This window comes from Sphaerodactylus townsendi, linkage group LG07 (genome assembly GCF_021028975.2).
Source record: "Sphaerodactylus townsendi isolate TG3544 linkage group LG07, MPM_Stown_v2.3, whole genome shotgun sequence".
Lineage (NCBI taxonomy): Eukaryota > Metazoa > Chordata > Lepidosauria > Squamata > Sphaerodactylidae > Sphaerodactylus > Sphaerodactylus townsendi.
Genome location: NC_059431.1, coordinates 123999116 through 124014668, shown reverse-complemented (window position 1 = coordinate 124014668; position 15553 = coordinate 123999116). Strand labels below are relative to the sequence as shown.

Below are 15553 nucleotides of genomic sequence, written 5' to 3'. Positions count from 1 at the left end.
GGTTTATTTTCTCAAACAAAACCAGAAATATTGGGGTCTAGTTGTGAAGCATCCCCTCTGTCACTGGCAGGAGGTGAAGGAGAACATGCTCTGTGTACAGTTTGGCTATTGGAGAGGCCAGGACTACCATCCCAAGGGCCAGAGCTACCACCTCTGAGGCCAGAGCTACCTCCTTGGAGACCAGGTCTACCCTCCTGGAGGCCAGGGCCACCTTCCCGAAGGGCAGGTCTACCCTCTCTGGCCTGGAAGCATCCTTCTAACTCTTCTCTGATGGACTGTTGGGAAAGGGAGACCAGATCATCCCTAGATAATCCCTGAATGATTTCAGAGTTACTTGGGGCTGAATTGGGGGGAACCACCTCCCCATCCGCTCTGTTTCCCTGTTGTAAGGGGGCCCTCTTGCCTGAGGCTGGAAGGGTTGAGTTCTGTCGGAGCTTTTGAGGGGGATGGGTCACTATCGCGGCTGGAGCCTTTGCCTGCTGGGCGTTTGAAGCGGCGGTGCGCTTTCGTTTTTGAGCACACTTTCGCTGCGGCTGTTTGGCTCTGTGTTGGGGCTTCTTCTGGTGCCTCTGATTTTTCCAGCCCCCCCCCCCCAACAGGCAGTGAAGTCCACCCTCCAAAGCAGCCATTCGCTGCAAAGAAACTGAGTCTTAGGGTGTATGCAAGGGACTCACCTTGCCTTCCTGCTCAGCTCCGGGCGGTTGCAAAGACATGCCCACACTGCCCTCTGACCCCCGGGGGTTGGGAGTGGGTGTGTCTTTGCAGCTGCCCAGAGCTGAACAGGAAGGCAAGGGGAGTCCCTGAGCAGCTCGTTTGCCTCAGCTTGCTCTCCCTCCCTCTCTTGCGGGACTCTCTTGCAGGACTGCGTGGGAAGCCACTCAGAGCCACAGGAGAGGAGTGAAAGAGCTGTTTGTGGCTCGAGAGCCGTGGGTTGCTGACCCCTGCACTACACCCTACTGACTGATGGCCACAGGCACAGATGTTTGTAAGAGGGGTTTGGAAATATTCATGGAGCACAGGTCTGTCAGTGGCTACTAGCCATAGTGACTAAAGGACCCTCCATGTTCAGAAGCAGTAAACCTCTGAATGCCAGTGACAGGAGGCTTGGCTTCTATGTCCTGTTGTTAGCTCACCACAGCAACTAGTTGGCCTCTGTATAAGACACAGTGCTGGAATAAATGGACCACTTGTCTGATCCAGCAGGGTCTTTTTATGTTCTCATATATGGAAATGTGTGAAGCTGCCTACTGCTGAAGAAGAAGAAGAAGAAGGAGGAGGAGGAGGAGGAGGAGGAGGAGGAGTTTGGATTTATATCCCCCCTTTCTCTCCTGCAGGAGACTCAAAGGGGCTGACAATCTCCTTGCCCTTCCCCCCTCACAACAAACACCCTGTGAGGTGGGTGGGGCTGAGAGAGCTCCGAGAAGCTGTGACTAGCCCAAGGTCACCCAGCTGGTGTGTGTGGGAGTGCACAGGCTCAGCTGAATTCCCCAGATAAGCCTCCACAGCTCAGGCGGCAGAGCTGGGAATCAAACCCGGTTCCTCCAGATTAGATACACGAGCTCTTAACCTCCTACGCCACTGCTGCTCCTCAATATTTTTCTGCCCAGACAGATCTTCCAGAGGTTGCCCTGTTAGTATGTTGTAGCAAAATAAATTCAGGTGTGTAGCTATGTTGGTATAAACTAGTAGGGAAAAAAATTGGGTCTAGCAGCATCTTTAAGACCAACAAGTTTTTATTCTTGGTGTAAGCTTTTATTCTTGGTATAACCCAGTGGTGTAGTGTCAATGGGGTGGGGGGCAACGCCCCGGGTGGAGCCGTGGTGGAGGCCTGGCTGGACTGTGAAGGTGGCGTGGCGGGAGTGTGGCATGGCGGGGGTGGGGGCGCCACTGCAGGGGTGCAGGCACACACACGCAGGCGCAGTTTCCCCTTGCTCCGCCTCTGGTATAACCTTTTGTGTGCTAGTGTTTTGTGCCAATCTGAAAAAGTATGCATGCACATGAAAGCTGATACCAAGAATAAAGTCCTGCTGGTCTTAAAGGTTTACTGGACTCAAACTTTTTTTTCTGTAGCAAAATAAAACCGTTCCTTCTCTGTAATTCCTATCCCAGTTTTCTCCTCCATTTTGCTCTCTTCCTTTCATGATCTGCCTTCACCCCCCCCCCCCATTCTATTTTTTTCCTGTGTCCCTCTCTCTCTTTATTGTCCTGTCTTGGTTCAGCTCTTTCTCATCCCTATCTGTCAGGACTGAGCCTGTCAGTGCCAAATGGCAGGTAGAGCAGGGGGAGGCGGTTTACCATCCTCTGATGTGGGGCGAAAGTCTGGTGTCTCCCCCTCAGCGCCCCAGGGTATCCTGGACACAGATCTTATCAAAGGAATGTGTGAACTGTTCCCAGGCTCGCAATGCTTTGCTGTAAATACTTTGTAGTTTGTAGAGGGGAGTAGAAGCTGTTTGGCTCGGTGGGAGGGGGCAACGGGATATAGGTAGTGGGTTTGCACAGGAATTGCCAGGTTCCTCTTTTTCATGATGTTACCTATGCTCTGAAATAAAGGCTTTAGAACAACTCTACAGTTTCCGTGATTTCCAGATCCGAAGTTTGACACTTTCCTGGTTAACAATTTTAAAAGATAGTTCCTTGTGCGAGCACCGGGTCATTACTGATTCATAGTGTGATGTCACATCACGACGTTTACTAGGCACCCTTTGCTTACATCTGCACTTTACCTCCAGCAAGCTGGGTACTTAACCTCAGAAGGATAGACTGACTTGAGTCAATCTTGATCTATCTACCTGAAACCAACTTCCATTGGGATCAAACTCAGGTCCTGCGCTCTGTGCCACTGTGTTCCTCGACTGGTAATTTAGGACATACTTAGTAGTATAGCAGCAAACCTTTGTTAATAAACAGAACAGGGGGATTCGGGATAATATTTCCAAATAAACTGTTGAAGTAGCATAAAAGGATGCTCCCCCCCCTCCAGCATTGTGGAGATCAAGTGGATGCTAATCTTGAGAACTGGGTTTGATTCCCCACTCCCCTACATGAGCGGCAGACTCTTATCTGGAGAACTGGATTTGTTTCCCCGCTCCTGCGCATGAAGCCTGCTGAGTGACCTTGGGCCAGTCACAGTTTCTCCAAACTTTCCCACTTACTTCACAAGGTGTCTGTTGTGGGGAGAGTAAGGGAAAAGTTAAGCCACCTTGAGGCTCCTTAAAGGAGAGAAAGGGGTGGTATAAATCCAAACTCCTCATCTTCTTCTCCACCCTTTAGATGTATTAATCTGTTTTAGTGGTTACACATGTGGGACTGAAGTTAGAATTCCTTCTTTCACTCCCCCGCTCAATGACTAGAAGTGATTTTACGTACATTTTAAAAACTGTTCAAGCAGTGGATTGTTATAAGCCTGTTAGTGGGACATCTAAGATCCCTTTGTTAATGCCATGTAAATGCATTTGGAATGGGCCTTAAGATTAAGTTTAATGGATTTTAAGCTTCATGCTATATGTCAAATGATGTAATCTTTTATTTTGGAGAAGCTATATTTGAAGACATGCATATGAGAATTTTAGCCACTCCGAGAACATCCCTTGAAAAACATTGAGACTGCAGAGGGCAGGTCTACTGTCCATTGAGAAACCTCAGTAAGGAGCAGATCTTCCCTCCACCTTAACTAAAACTCACCAAGATTGACTCCAGTGGTGGCGAACCTTTGGCACTCCAGATGTTGTGGACTACAAATCCCAATTGGCCATGCTGGCTGGGGCTGATGGGAATTGTAGTCCACAACATCTGGAGTGCCAAAGGTTTGCCACCACGGGACTAGGCTGTATGCCATCTAGTGTCAGCACTTAGGGAACGCAAATTCTGGCAGCTAAGCACATGCATTGACATTGCAGCAAGCACTTGGAGCAGCCATTTTACTTGTACATACATGTGATCACAGTACCAGTACAGGTAAATAGGTAAATATACATCTATGGCAGCTAGATCTAGTAGACTATCAATAGGGTGTAGGCCTGTCTACACAGTAAAAATTTACTTGGATTCCCATTTCCTAACACACAGTAAGTATATATATTGAGTGATTTAACATATGATCATTTTATTTTGTTATTCTAGTGGGAAGCTTTTATTTAAGTTCAACCTAGGGGGTGGGCGGGCAAGGTGGTTGTTACTAATAATAATCTGCTACTGATCAACAGTTTTGACCAGCTTTTAGTTTTAATAATGTCATGCAATTGGAAGGGCTGGGGCACCAGTGTTGAACTATCAGACTCTTGAACGTGGAAATAACAGAGACTGTAGGAAAGTCCAAAAGCAGTTTATTCCAGGTGATGCAAAGAGTAACAATGTAAAGTAGAATCTGAGCTAGAGAGCTCAGATCCAGGACTTGTATCTTTTAATCCCCCCCCCATTTCACCCCACACCAAATGTCCATTACTGTTTCTACTACAAAGTTACAAAGAATCTGGGAACCTTTCACACCTCTTTGAAGATGGGCTGGCGCCAGGAGATTACTAGGAAGGGAAGAGGGAAACAGGAAAACAATTGCAAATCACACACAGCAAGACATCAACATACTGACAGGCATGGTCTTGACATTCTGCCCCCCTTAAGACCTCCCCCCTTGTTTTGGACGGTCGGGATAAGCCCAATGAAATGCCTTCACCAAGCGAAGGGCTCAGACATGTACGGAGTCGACCCATTCATTGTCCCCAGCTGGGAAATGGGTCCAAGCGATCAAATACTGTAGCTGTCCACGATGCACCCGGGAATCTAACACCTCTTTCACCTCATGGTGAGGCTCGCCCCTCACCACAACAGGGAATAGTGCCGCTGGATGAAGGTGCCAGTCATCCGGGGCAGGCGTCTTCTTGAGGAGGCTACAATGAAAAACAGGATGTACAGACTTCAAGTTTTTAGGCAACTGTAACTCGGCTGTCACATCATTAATCACTCTGAGCACCTGAAAAGGTCCAATATATTTTTTCCAGCTTTCTACACCACTGCAGACCCCGCAAGTTCTTGGTGGACAAATACATCCAATCCCCAACCGCAAGGGTGGACGGCTGCCATTTTTTATCGGCCTGCCACTTGTAACCCTGTTTAGCCTTCTCCAGGGCTAACTGCATCAGGCCCCACGCTTGCCGGAAAGACTGCACCCATTCCTGAAGTTCCACGGCCCCCTGCTGGACCTCCCCCAGGAAAGGAAACGGCTTAGCTGACTGTCCTGAAGCAACCTCAAAGGGGTTTTTTCCCGTGCTGCTATGCACCGCGTTGTTGGAGGCAAACTCAGCGAAAGGTCAACCCAATCGTCCTGATGGAAATTAATGTAGCACCGTAAATATTGTTCAAGAGTCGCGTTCATACGTTTGCTCTGACCATCTGTCGCCGCGTGAAACGCCAAGGAAAGAGCCCAGCAACTTCAGAAAGTGCCGCCAGAACTGCGAAATAAACTGTCCGCCGCGGTCTGATACAATCTTATCAGGGGCAGTGTGTAGCTGATAGACGTGGGTCACAAACAGACGAGCCAACTTGCTCGCTGTCGGCAGCGATGCGCAAGGGACGAAGTGCGCCTGCTTCAAAAACAAGTCCACAACCATCCAGATCACTGACTTCCCTCTGCTAAAAGGGAGGTCGGTGATGAAATCCATGGAGATCACCTTCCAGGGTGCGGAGGGTGCTGGCAGGGGCTGGAGGAGGCCAGGCACCTTCCCTTGCGCCCTCTTGGCCATCGCACATGTGGGGCAACCTTTAACATAAGCTTCCACATCCCCCCTCAGCGTCCTCCACCAAAACTGTCTACGGGCCAAATGCAATGTTTTCACAAACTCAAAGTGTCCTGCTGATTTTTCATCATGACACCCCTGCAAGGCTAGAAGTCGCGCCGCCGGAGGCACATAGAGCCGATCCCCCTTCCACCAGAACTCCCCCCATTTCTCCAGTTGGTCACCACCCTCCTCCTGTGGCACTTCAAGTGCCCCCATCCCCCTGAGGGTCTCCTCCAGTGAAGCAGGCACGGCGGGGGGACTGGAGCGACATGCCACTTGACTGTGGGTGACGACCGCCAAGCCCAGTTGAGATGGGGAGAACACTATCCCGATTGGAGTGGGGTCCCCTGGGGAAGGATCGGGCAACCGAGAAAGGGCGTCAGCCAAGCAATTCGACTTCCCAGGGAGGAAATGCAGCATGAAGTTGAAACGGGAGTAAAAGTCAGCCCAACGAAGCTGCTTGGCAGACAACTTCCCCAGAGCACGAAGCACCGTCAAGTTCCTATGGTCAGTCCACACCTCGAAAGGAAGGGCCGTGCCCTCCTGCCAGTGTCGCCAGGCAATCAAATCACACTTGATCGTTCCTCTCCTTATCCCCAACCATCCAGTGATGCTCAGCCCCCGAAAACTTGCGGGAGAGATAGGCACATGGATACAACCTCCCATCACCCCCCTTCTGTAGTAGGGCAGCACCCATAGCCTTGTCCGAAGCAGCAACATGCACAATAAAGGGCTTGGAAGGGTCACCATGGCATAGTATAGGTTCCGACATGAAGGCATGCTTAAGCGCCTGGAAGGCCGCCCCGCACTCCGGGGACCACGGCAGCGGACCCAAAGGCTTGGTTGCCATGGGCCCCTTCTCCTTCGTGCGCAGCAAATCAGTGAGGGGGAGAGCCAGTCGAGCAAAATTAGGGGTAAAGTCCCGATAGAAATTGGCAAAGCCCAGGAACGACTGCAACTGACGCCTGGTTCGGGGCTCCTGCCACTGCAACACATCCTGCACCTTACCCGGGTCCATTTCTAACCCCTGGCTGGAGATCTGGTAGCCCAGAAAGTTCAGCTGCTCCTTATGAAAGTCATATTTGGAAAGTTTAACAAACAAGTCATTGTCGAGGAGCCGCTGTAGCACAGCCCGCACAGTCTCAATGTGCTCCTCCTCCGTCTGGGAGTAAATAAGGACATCATCCAAATACACCACCACCCCCTTGAACAGAAAATCCTGGAGAACCTCATTTATCAAACACATGAAAGTCCCGGGAGCCCCAGATAACCCGAATGGGAGGACGCGGTAGGCAAACTGGCCCATCCTTGTGTTGAAAGCCGTTAGGTGCTTGTACCCCTTGGCGATCCGCACCCGATAGTAGGCTTCCCGCAAATCCAACTTAGTGAAAACTTTGCCCATCCCCAGACAACTCAGTAAGTCCTTGATCAGGGGCAACGGATATTTGTTGCACATGGAGATTGCGTCCAGTCCCCGATAGTCAGTACACAGCCGAAGGGAGCCGTCCTTCTTCCGCACGAACAGTACGGGAGCGGCAAAATCACTGGTTACCCTTTTTATGAAATCTCATTTCAAGTTTTTGTCCAAAAACTCCTGAAGCACATGGGCTTCTGACAGGCTCATGGGGTAGAGACAGCTTTTCGGGAGCTTAGCGCCAGGCAGTAGTTCGATCTTACAGTAAGTCTTATGGTGGGGCGGCAGCTTGTTGCACTGCGTTTCCTCGAACACCCTCCGCAGGTCCCGGTAGGGCTGAGGGATGGCCGAGATGTCCAGCGCGTTCCCAGCCACCTCGTGGGAGTCCCTCGTCTGCAGCGGCAGAGGACCGGACATATGGTCGCCACAAGGGGGCGCAGCACCCAAGTGAGGATCGTGTCAGTCGGGGATGGGAGCATCCTTCTCCTCGTCTCCTAAGTCCAGGTCGCGGGGCATCTCTTCCTTGTCTGGAACTCGCCCCGTCCCCTCATCAGGTTTGCCAGCTGGGGACCCGCCTGCAGCTATATCATTGCCGGCCATGGATCCGAGTGCAGGTCAAACTGGGAGATACTGCTTAATGTCAGACTCTCGAACGTGGAAATAACAGAGACTGTAGGAAAGTCCAAAAGTAGTTTATTCCAGGGGATGCGAAGAGTAACAATGTAAAGCAGAATCTTGTAAGGAATTCCAACGAGGCAGAAATAAAAGGCTTTTGGTTGAAAGACCATTTATTCAGACATCTTAGAAAGCTCATACACACGGCATGACTGGAATGGGGCCTCCCGCTTAAACTACAGAATATAACCCCCTTGTCCCATCCCCCTCCCGGTGTCTCCAGTCCCATTCTCATGGGAACGGAATTCTCATCTCACGTTATGAGATAAGCCCTCTAACAGTGTGGTTGCTGCGGATTCTGGCCCGTCGCCCGTGCCAGGGAACTCAGTCAAGGCCTGGGGGGGGGACCCCCCCCCCCCTGGTTTCACCCCACACCAAATGTCCATTACAGTTTCTACTACAAAGCTAAAAAGAACCTGGGAACCTTTCACACCTCTTTGAAGATGGGCTGGAGCCAGGAGATTACTAACAGGAGATTGCTAGGAAGGTAAGAGGGAAACAGGAAAACAATTGCCCTGCTTCTACTGCAGGCAAATATGGTCCCCCTGTGAAACTATCTTCAAGGGAAGGAAAGCGACTCATGCCTTTACCAAGGGTACTGAAGGGAGCACGTTTCAACTTGCCTTGAAAGATATTTTAGCTTTTTATAAGTGAGGACAACCAAGCAACACATGCTGAAATTCTTCTCTGTGTAAGCAAGGATCCCTGACTTGGATGGCCCTGGTTATCACAATCTCATCACTTTCAGAAGCTAAGCAGGGTTGACCCTAGTTTGAACCTGGATGGGAAACCACCAAGGAAGTCCATGGTCCCAACACAGTGTGCTGCAGGCAGGCAGGCAGGCAGGCAGGCAGGTCCAGTCTCACAGGACAGGACAGGCAGCAGACAAGGGCATAGTCAGAAGACAGTCCAATGGGTCAAGGCAGGCGAATGCATAATCACAAGTCAGTCCAACAGGTCACAGCACAGGAGATCAGGCAAACAGGCTGAAGATCAGCAGTAGACCAGGCAGACAGAAGCAAGAGGAAACTCACTTGTTACACCCAGGCAGAAGCAAATTCACAGCATGGCTTATATAGAGAGCCTTGTTCAAGGGGCTGGGATTCTGCAAAAAGTTAATCGTCATCAGATGCATAGACTTCTATTCTCCCAAATCTTGCTTCCAGACGAGCATTACTTCTTTGCTTCTGCAGCCGCTGCCTCTGCTTCTGCCTCCTATGCACAGCTGGCTCATTACTGGTTTCCTAGGAGTATCTTCAGGCTCCTCCTTCACGTCATCAAGCAGGGAAGGGCTAGGAGTTGGCTCTGCTGCCTGGTCTTCCTCAGGAGCAGCCTCCTCTGGCTTCACTGTGTCCTCAGGTTCTGCCTCAGAGTCCTCTGTGTCCTGGTAAGTACCCATGGGCTGGCTCGTGACACACAGAAGCAGGCCATGGCAAACTACCTCTAAATGCTTCTTGCCTTGAAAACCCTATGCACTCACTGTAAATTGGTGGCAGGTTCTCTCTCTCTGCGTAAGCAAGAGAAGATGGTGTGCTTGGTGCAAGAGATGTGACTGTTCTTTTTCAATTCAATTCAACCTTTAATGGCATACAACTGTTCTTTTTCTTTCACTTTAGTTCGTTGCCCAGCCCAACTGCCAACAGCTGCTCGCCTCTCGCTGGTATGACGAGTTCCCTGGCTGGAGGAGGCGCCACTGGGCCGTGAAGATGTTGACTTGCGTCATCATTGGGTTCCTCTTCCCCATCTTCTCCGTCTGCTACTTGATAGCCCCCAAGAGCCCACTGGGACTGTTCATCAAGAAGCCTTTCATCAAATTCATCTGCCACACGGCATCCTACTTGACTTTCTTGTTCTTTCTGCTACTTGCCTCTCAGCACATTGACAGATCTGATCTGAACATGCAGGGGCCTCCGCCAACCATCGTCGAGTGGATGATATTACCGTGGGTCCTGGGTAAATGTATTAGTAAAGAAAATACAGCCGAATTCTCTCTGGTTCAGAAACAATTGTTTGGCATTCCTTAAGCTGTTTAATGTGGAGCACTGGAACGCATCAGCATTATAACTAGGACCAGGGGTCCCTAACCTTTTTGATCCCCTTGTCAGTGCTGACAGAAATGGCTTTCGCAGGAGGCAAATCCAGCCACAAAAGGGCTATTGCAGTTTACGTTCAGTCATACGGTGCAATCCTTGTGTCGTGGTGGCAGCTGCTGCCAAAGTGACATTTTGACAAATCCACGCAGCCAGTGGCCAGTCAAAATCCTTGCTGGGCAAAGGACCCACCTGGCCCAACTCACTTTCTAAAAACGTTTGGGAGGCGCCAGGAAAGGTGCTGGCAGGTACCATGGCACCCACAATTGACATGCTGGGATGCCTGATTCAGACCATAAGGCCAGACAAAATCCTCCAAATACACCTTGACAATAGGAGTAAGAAAAGCAGATCCCCCCCCCTTGACCATTTCTGTCAAAACTATATTATGTTTCAGCAGATATCCTAAAGTTGGTTAATGTCAATGTCCACTGATAATTACAGACATGTAGAATGGCTTTCGGATTATTAGCATTTCCCAAGTTTCAGGTTTTCCCAGAACTGACAGGTAGATGCAGGTATACGAAAGATTTTAATAGGATGTTTAATTTTTCAAATCAACATTTTAAATGGCCTCCCTCTGTCAATTTCTTGCTCACAGCCTTGAAAAATATATAGGAAAAAAAAACCTGTAACAAGTTCTAATAAGGCCATCTTCCCAGAGGGGAAAATATGTAATATATCATCCTGCTTTACTGCCACAAGTAAATTGCAGTTTGAGATAAATAGTTTGACTTTTCTCTGAAACCATCTAAATTGGAATCCCCACCTACTCTCCCTGTCTTCCTGGTGAAGCTCATCTTCAGTGAAAGAACAGCAAAAATGTAGATAGCTAATTTGTTTATTGTCAAGTCCTGCTCTTAGGAAGACCGTATTTTCTGAGACAGTTACCAGAAAATCTAACGAAATGTTATCAAAAATCAATTTGAGCTCTTTGTTTCTAAAAAGCTGACAAGTGCAGAGATGGAAGCGACAAAAACCACACTATACCAAGGCTGCATAAATTGCTGAACCTGCAGATTTAATACAAAGAGTGCACAAATGGGCACATGAAAGTAAACAAGACTACAAACAAAGCCAAAATATCACCATGAAATCAACACAGCAAAAGTGCACAATCAGGAATAATCCAAAAATGTGACAAGCACCCCAGTATTGCCCATTTTGTAGTTGTGTTTTCCCATTTCATCAGCAGTTTAGACGATCTTGCCCAACAACTCTTGGAGTCACTATCTCATCATCTGTCCTAAAAGTCAGTCATTTGCCATATGTAATATTCAGTATTCAGACTCTAGGTTTCCAATTCTGCCCCTCCAGATGTTCATGGACTACAATTCCCAGCAGCCCCTGAGACTGATGGGAATCATGGTCCATGAACATCTGGAGGGTCTGAACTGGATACCCCTGCTCTAGGATGTGACAATCTCTGTTGGGCTAAGTCATCCCATGCTTTGAAGCTATTGGCCCGTGGTGGCGAACCTTTGGCACTCCTGATGTTATGGACTACAATTCCCATCAGCCCCTGCCAGCATGGTCAATTTGCCATGCTGGCAGGGGTGGGGGGGGGGTAGTGTGGGGGGGGGGGGGGGGGGGTGGGGGGTGTGGGGGTCTGGGGGGGGTGGGGGGGGGGGGGGGGGGGGGGGGGGGGGTGGGGGGGGGGGGGGGGGGGGGGGGGGGGGTGGGGGGGGGGGGGGGGGTGGGGGGGGTGAGGGGGGGGGGGGGGGGTGGGGGGGGGGGGGTGGGGGGGGGGGGGGGGGGGTGGGGGGGGGGGGGGGGGGGGGAGGGGGGGGGTGGGGGGGGGGGGGGGTGGGGGGGGGGGGGGGTGGGGGGGGGGGGGGGTGGGGGGGGGGGGGGGTGGGGGGGGGGGGGGGTGGGGGGGGGGGGGGGTGGGGGGGGGGGGGGGTGGGGGGGGGGGGGGGTGGGGGGGGGGGGGGGTGGGGGGGGGGGGGGGTGGGGGGGGGGGGGGGTGGGGGGGGGGGGGGGTGGGGGGGGGGGGGGGTGGGGGGGGGGGGGGGTGGGGGGGGGGGGGGGTGGGGGGGGGGGGGGGTGGGGGGGGGGGGGGGTGGGGGGGGGGGGGGGTGGGGGGGGGGGGGGGTGGGGGGGGGGGGGGGTGGGGGGGGGGGGGGGTGGGGGGGGGGGGGGGTGGGGGGGGGGGGGGGTGGGGGGGGGGGGGGGTGGGGGGGGGGGGGGGTGGGGGGGGGGGGGGGTGGGGGGGGGGGGGGGTGGGGGGGGGGGGGGGTGGGGGGGGGGGGGGGTGGGGGGGGGGGGGGGTGGGGGGGGGGGGGGGTGGGGGGGGGGGGGGGTGGGGGGGGGGGGGGGTGGGGGGGGGGGGGGGTGGGGGGGGGGGGGGGTGGGGGGGGGGGGGGGTGGGGGGGGGGGGGGGTGGGGGGGGGGGGGGGTGGGGGGGGGGGGGGGTGGGGGGGGGGGGGGGTGGGGGGGGGGGGGGGTGGGGGGGGGGGGGGGTGGGGGGGGGGGGGGGTGGGGGGGGGGGGGGGTGGGGGGGGGGGGGGGTGGGGGGGGGGGGGGGTGGGGGGGGGGGGGGGTGGGGGGGGGGGGGGGTGGGGGGGGGGGGGGGTGGGGGGGGGGGGGGGTGGGGGGGGGGGGGGGTGGGGGGGGGGGGGGGTGGGGGGGGGGGGGGGTGGGGGGGGGGGGGGGTGGGGGGGGGGGGGGGTGGGGGGGGGGGGGGGTGGGGGGGGGGGGGGGTGGGGGGGGGGGGGGGTGGGGGGGGGGGGGGGTGGGGGGGGGGGGGGGTGGGGGGGGGGGGGGGTGGGGGGGGGGGGGGGTGGGGGGGGGGGGGGGTGGGGGGGGGGGGGGGTGGGGGGGGGGGGGGGTGGGGGGGGGGGGGGGTGGGGGGGGGGGGGGGTGGGGGGGGGGGGGGGTGGGGGGGGGGGGGGGTGGGGGGGGGGGGGGGTGGGGGGGGGGGGGGGTGGGGGGGGGGGGGGGTGGGGGGGGGGGGGGGTGGGGGGGGGGGGGGGTGGGGGGGGGGGGGGGTGGGGGGGGGGGGGGGTGGGGGGGGGGGGGGGTGGGGGGGGGGGGGGGTGGGGGGGGGGGGGGGTGGGGGGGGGGGGGGGTGGGGGGGGGGGGGGGTGGGGGGGGGGGGGGGTGGGGGGGGGGGGGGGTGGGGGGGGGGGGGGGTGGGGGGGGGGGGGGGTGGGGGGGGGGGGGGGTGGGGGGGGGGGGGGGTGGGGGGGGGGGGGGGTGGGGGGGGGGGGGGGTGGGGGGGGGGGGGGGTGGGGGGGGGGGGGGGTGGGGGGGGGGGGGGGTGGGGGGGGGGGGGGGTGGGGGGGGGGGGGGGTGGGGGGGGGGGGGGGTGGGGGGGGGGGGGGGTGGGGGGGGGGGGGGGTGGGGGGGGGGGGGGGTGGGGGGGGGGGGGGGTGGGGGGGGGGGGGGGTGGGGGGGGGGGGGGGTGGGGGGGGGGGGGGGTGGGGGGGGGGGGGGGTGGGGGGGGGGGGGGGTGGGGGGGGGGGGGGGTGGGGGGGGGGGGGGGTGGGGGGGGGGGGGGGTGGGGGGGGGGGGGGGTGGGGGGGGGGGGGGGTGGGGGGGGGGGGGGGTGGGGGGGGGGGGGGGTGGGGGGGGGGGGGGGTGGGGGGGGGGGGGGGTGGGGGGGGGGGGGGGTGGGGGGGGGGGGGGGTGGGGGGGGGGGGGGGTGGGGGGGGGGGGGGGTGGGGGGGGGGGGGGGTGGGGGGGGGGGGGGGTGGGGGGGGGGGGGGGTGGGGGGGGGGGGGGGTGGGGGGGGGGGGGGGTGGGGGGGGGGGGGGGTGGGGGGGGGGGGGGGTGGGGGGGGGGGGGGGTGGGGGGGGGGGGGGGTGGGGGGGGGGGGGGGTGGGGGGGGGGGGGGGTGGGGGGGGGGGGGGGTGGGGGGGGGGGGGGGTGGGGGGGGGGGGGGGTGGGGGGGGGGGGGGGTGGGGGGGGGGGGGGGTGGGGGGGGGGGGGGGTGGGGGGGGGGGGGGGTGGGGGGGGGGGGGGGTGGGGGGGGGGGGGGGTGGGGGGGGGGGGGGGTGGGGGGGGGGGGGGGTGGGGGGGGGGGGGGGTGGGGGGGGGGGGGGGTGGGGGGGGGGGGGGGTGGGGGGGGGGGGGGGTGGGGGGGGGGGGGGGTGGGGGGGGGGGGGGGTGGGGGGGGGGGGGGGTGGGGGGGGGGGGGGGTGGGGGGGGGGGGGGGTGGGGGGGGGGGGGGGTGGGGGGGGGGGGGGGTGGGGGGGGGGGGGGGTGGGGGGGGGGGGGGGTGGGGGGGGGGGGGGGTGGGGGGGGGGGGGGGTGGGGGGGGGGGGGGGTGGGGGGGGGGGGGGGTGGGGGGGGGGGGGGGTGGGGGGGGGGGGGGGTGGGGGGGGGGGGGGGTGGGGGGGGGGGGGGGTGGGGGGGGGGGGGGGTGGGGGGGGGGGGGGGTGGGGGGGGGGGGGGGTGGGGGGGGGGGGGGGTGGGGGGGGGGGGGGGTGGGGGGGGGGGGGGGTGGGGGGGGGGGGGGGTGGGGGGGGGGGGGGGTGGGGGGGGGGGGGGGTGGGGGGGGGGGGGGGTGGGGGGGGGGGGGGGTGGGGGGGGGGGGGGGTGGGGGGGGGGGGGGGTGGGGGGGGGGGGGGGTGGGGGGGGGGGGGGGTGGGGGGGGGGGGGGGTGGGGGGGGGGGGGGGTGGGGGGGGGGGGGGGTGGGGGGGGGGGGGGGTGGGGGGGGGGGGGGGTGGGGGGGGGGGGGGGTGGGGGGGGGGGGGGGTGGGGGGGGGGGGGGGTGGGGGGGGGGGGGGGTGGGGGGGGGGGGGGGTGGGGGGGGGGGGGGGTGGGGGGGGGGGGGGGTGGGGGGGGGGGGGGGTGGGGGGGGGGGGGGGTGGGGGGGGGGGGGGGTGGGGGGGGGGGGGGGTGGGGGGGGGGGGGGGTGGGGGGGGGGGGGGGTGGGGGGGGGGGGGGGTGGGGGGGGGGGGGGGTGGGGGGGGGGGGGGGTGGGGGGGGGGGGGGGTGGGGGGGGGGGGGGGTGGGGGGGGGGGGGGGTGGGGGGGGGGGGGGGTGGGGGGGGGGGGGGGTGGGGGGGGGGGGGGGTGGGGGGGGGGGGGGGTGGGGGGGGGGGGGGGTGGGGGGGGGGGGGGGTGGGGGGGGGGGGGGGTGGGGGGGGGGGGGGGTGGGGGGGGGGGGGGGTGGGGGGGGGGGGGGGTGGGGGGGGGGGGGGGTGGGGGGGGGGGGGGGTGGGGGGGGGGGGGGGTGGGGGGGGGGGGGGGTGGGGGGGGGGGGGGGTGGGGGGGGGGGGGGGTGGGGGGGGGGGGGGGTGGGGGGGGGGGGGGGTGGGGGGGGGGGGGGGTGGGGGGGGGGGGGGGTGGGGGGGGGGGGGGGTGGGGGGGGGGGGGGGTGGGGGGGGGGGGGGGTGGGGGGGGGGGGGGGTGGGGGGGGGGGGGGGTGGGGGGGGGGGGGGGTGGGGGGGGGGGGGGGTGGGGGGGGGGGGGGGTGGGGGGGGGGGGGGGTGGGGGGGGGGGGGGGTGGGGGGGGGGGGGGGTGGGGGGGGGGGGGGGTGGGGGGGGGGGGGGGTGGGGGGGGGGGGGGGTGGGGGGGGGGGGGGGTGGGGGGGGGGGGGGGTGGGGGGGGGGGGGGGTGGGGGGGGGGGGGGGTGGGGGGGGGGGGGGGTGGG

At 60.9% G+C, this 15553-nt stretch overlaps 2 protein-coding genes across 2 annotated transcripts in view; one reads left to right on the top strand and one right to left on the bottom strand.

Moving 5' to 3' along the window:
* The window catches only part of EXOSC8 (exosome component 8), a 675700-nt gene that overhangs the window by 167051 nt on the left and 493096 nt on the right, over nt 1-15553 (bottom strand). The gene's annotated exons all lie outside the window — the stretch shown is intronic.
* TRPC4 (transient receptor potential cation channel subfamily C member 4) overlaps nt 1-15553 on the top strand; it is an 88741-nt gene that overhangs the window by 60938 nt on the left and 12250 nt on the right. Inside the window, exon 3 of the mRNA XM_048502579.1 lies at nt 9477-9802. Coding sequence (XP_048358536.1) covers nt 9477-9802 — 326 coding nt within the window. The remainder of the gene's footprint in view (nt 1-9476; nt 9803-15553) is intronic.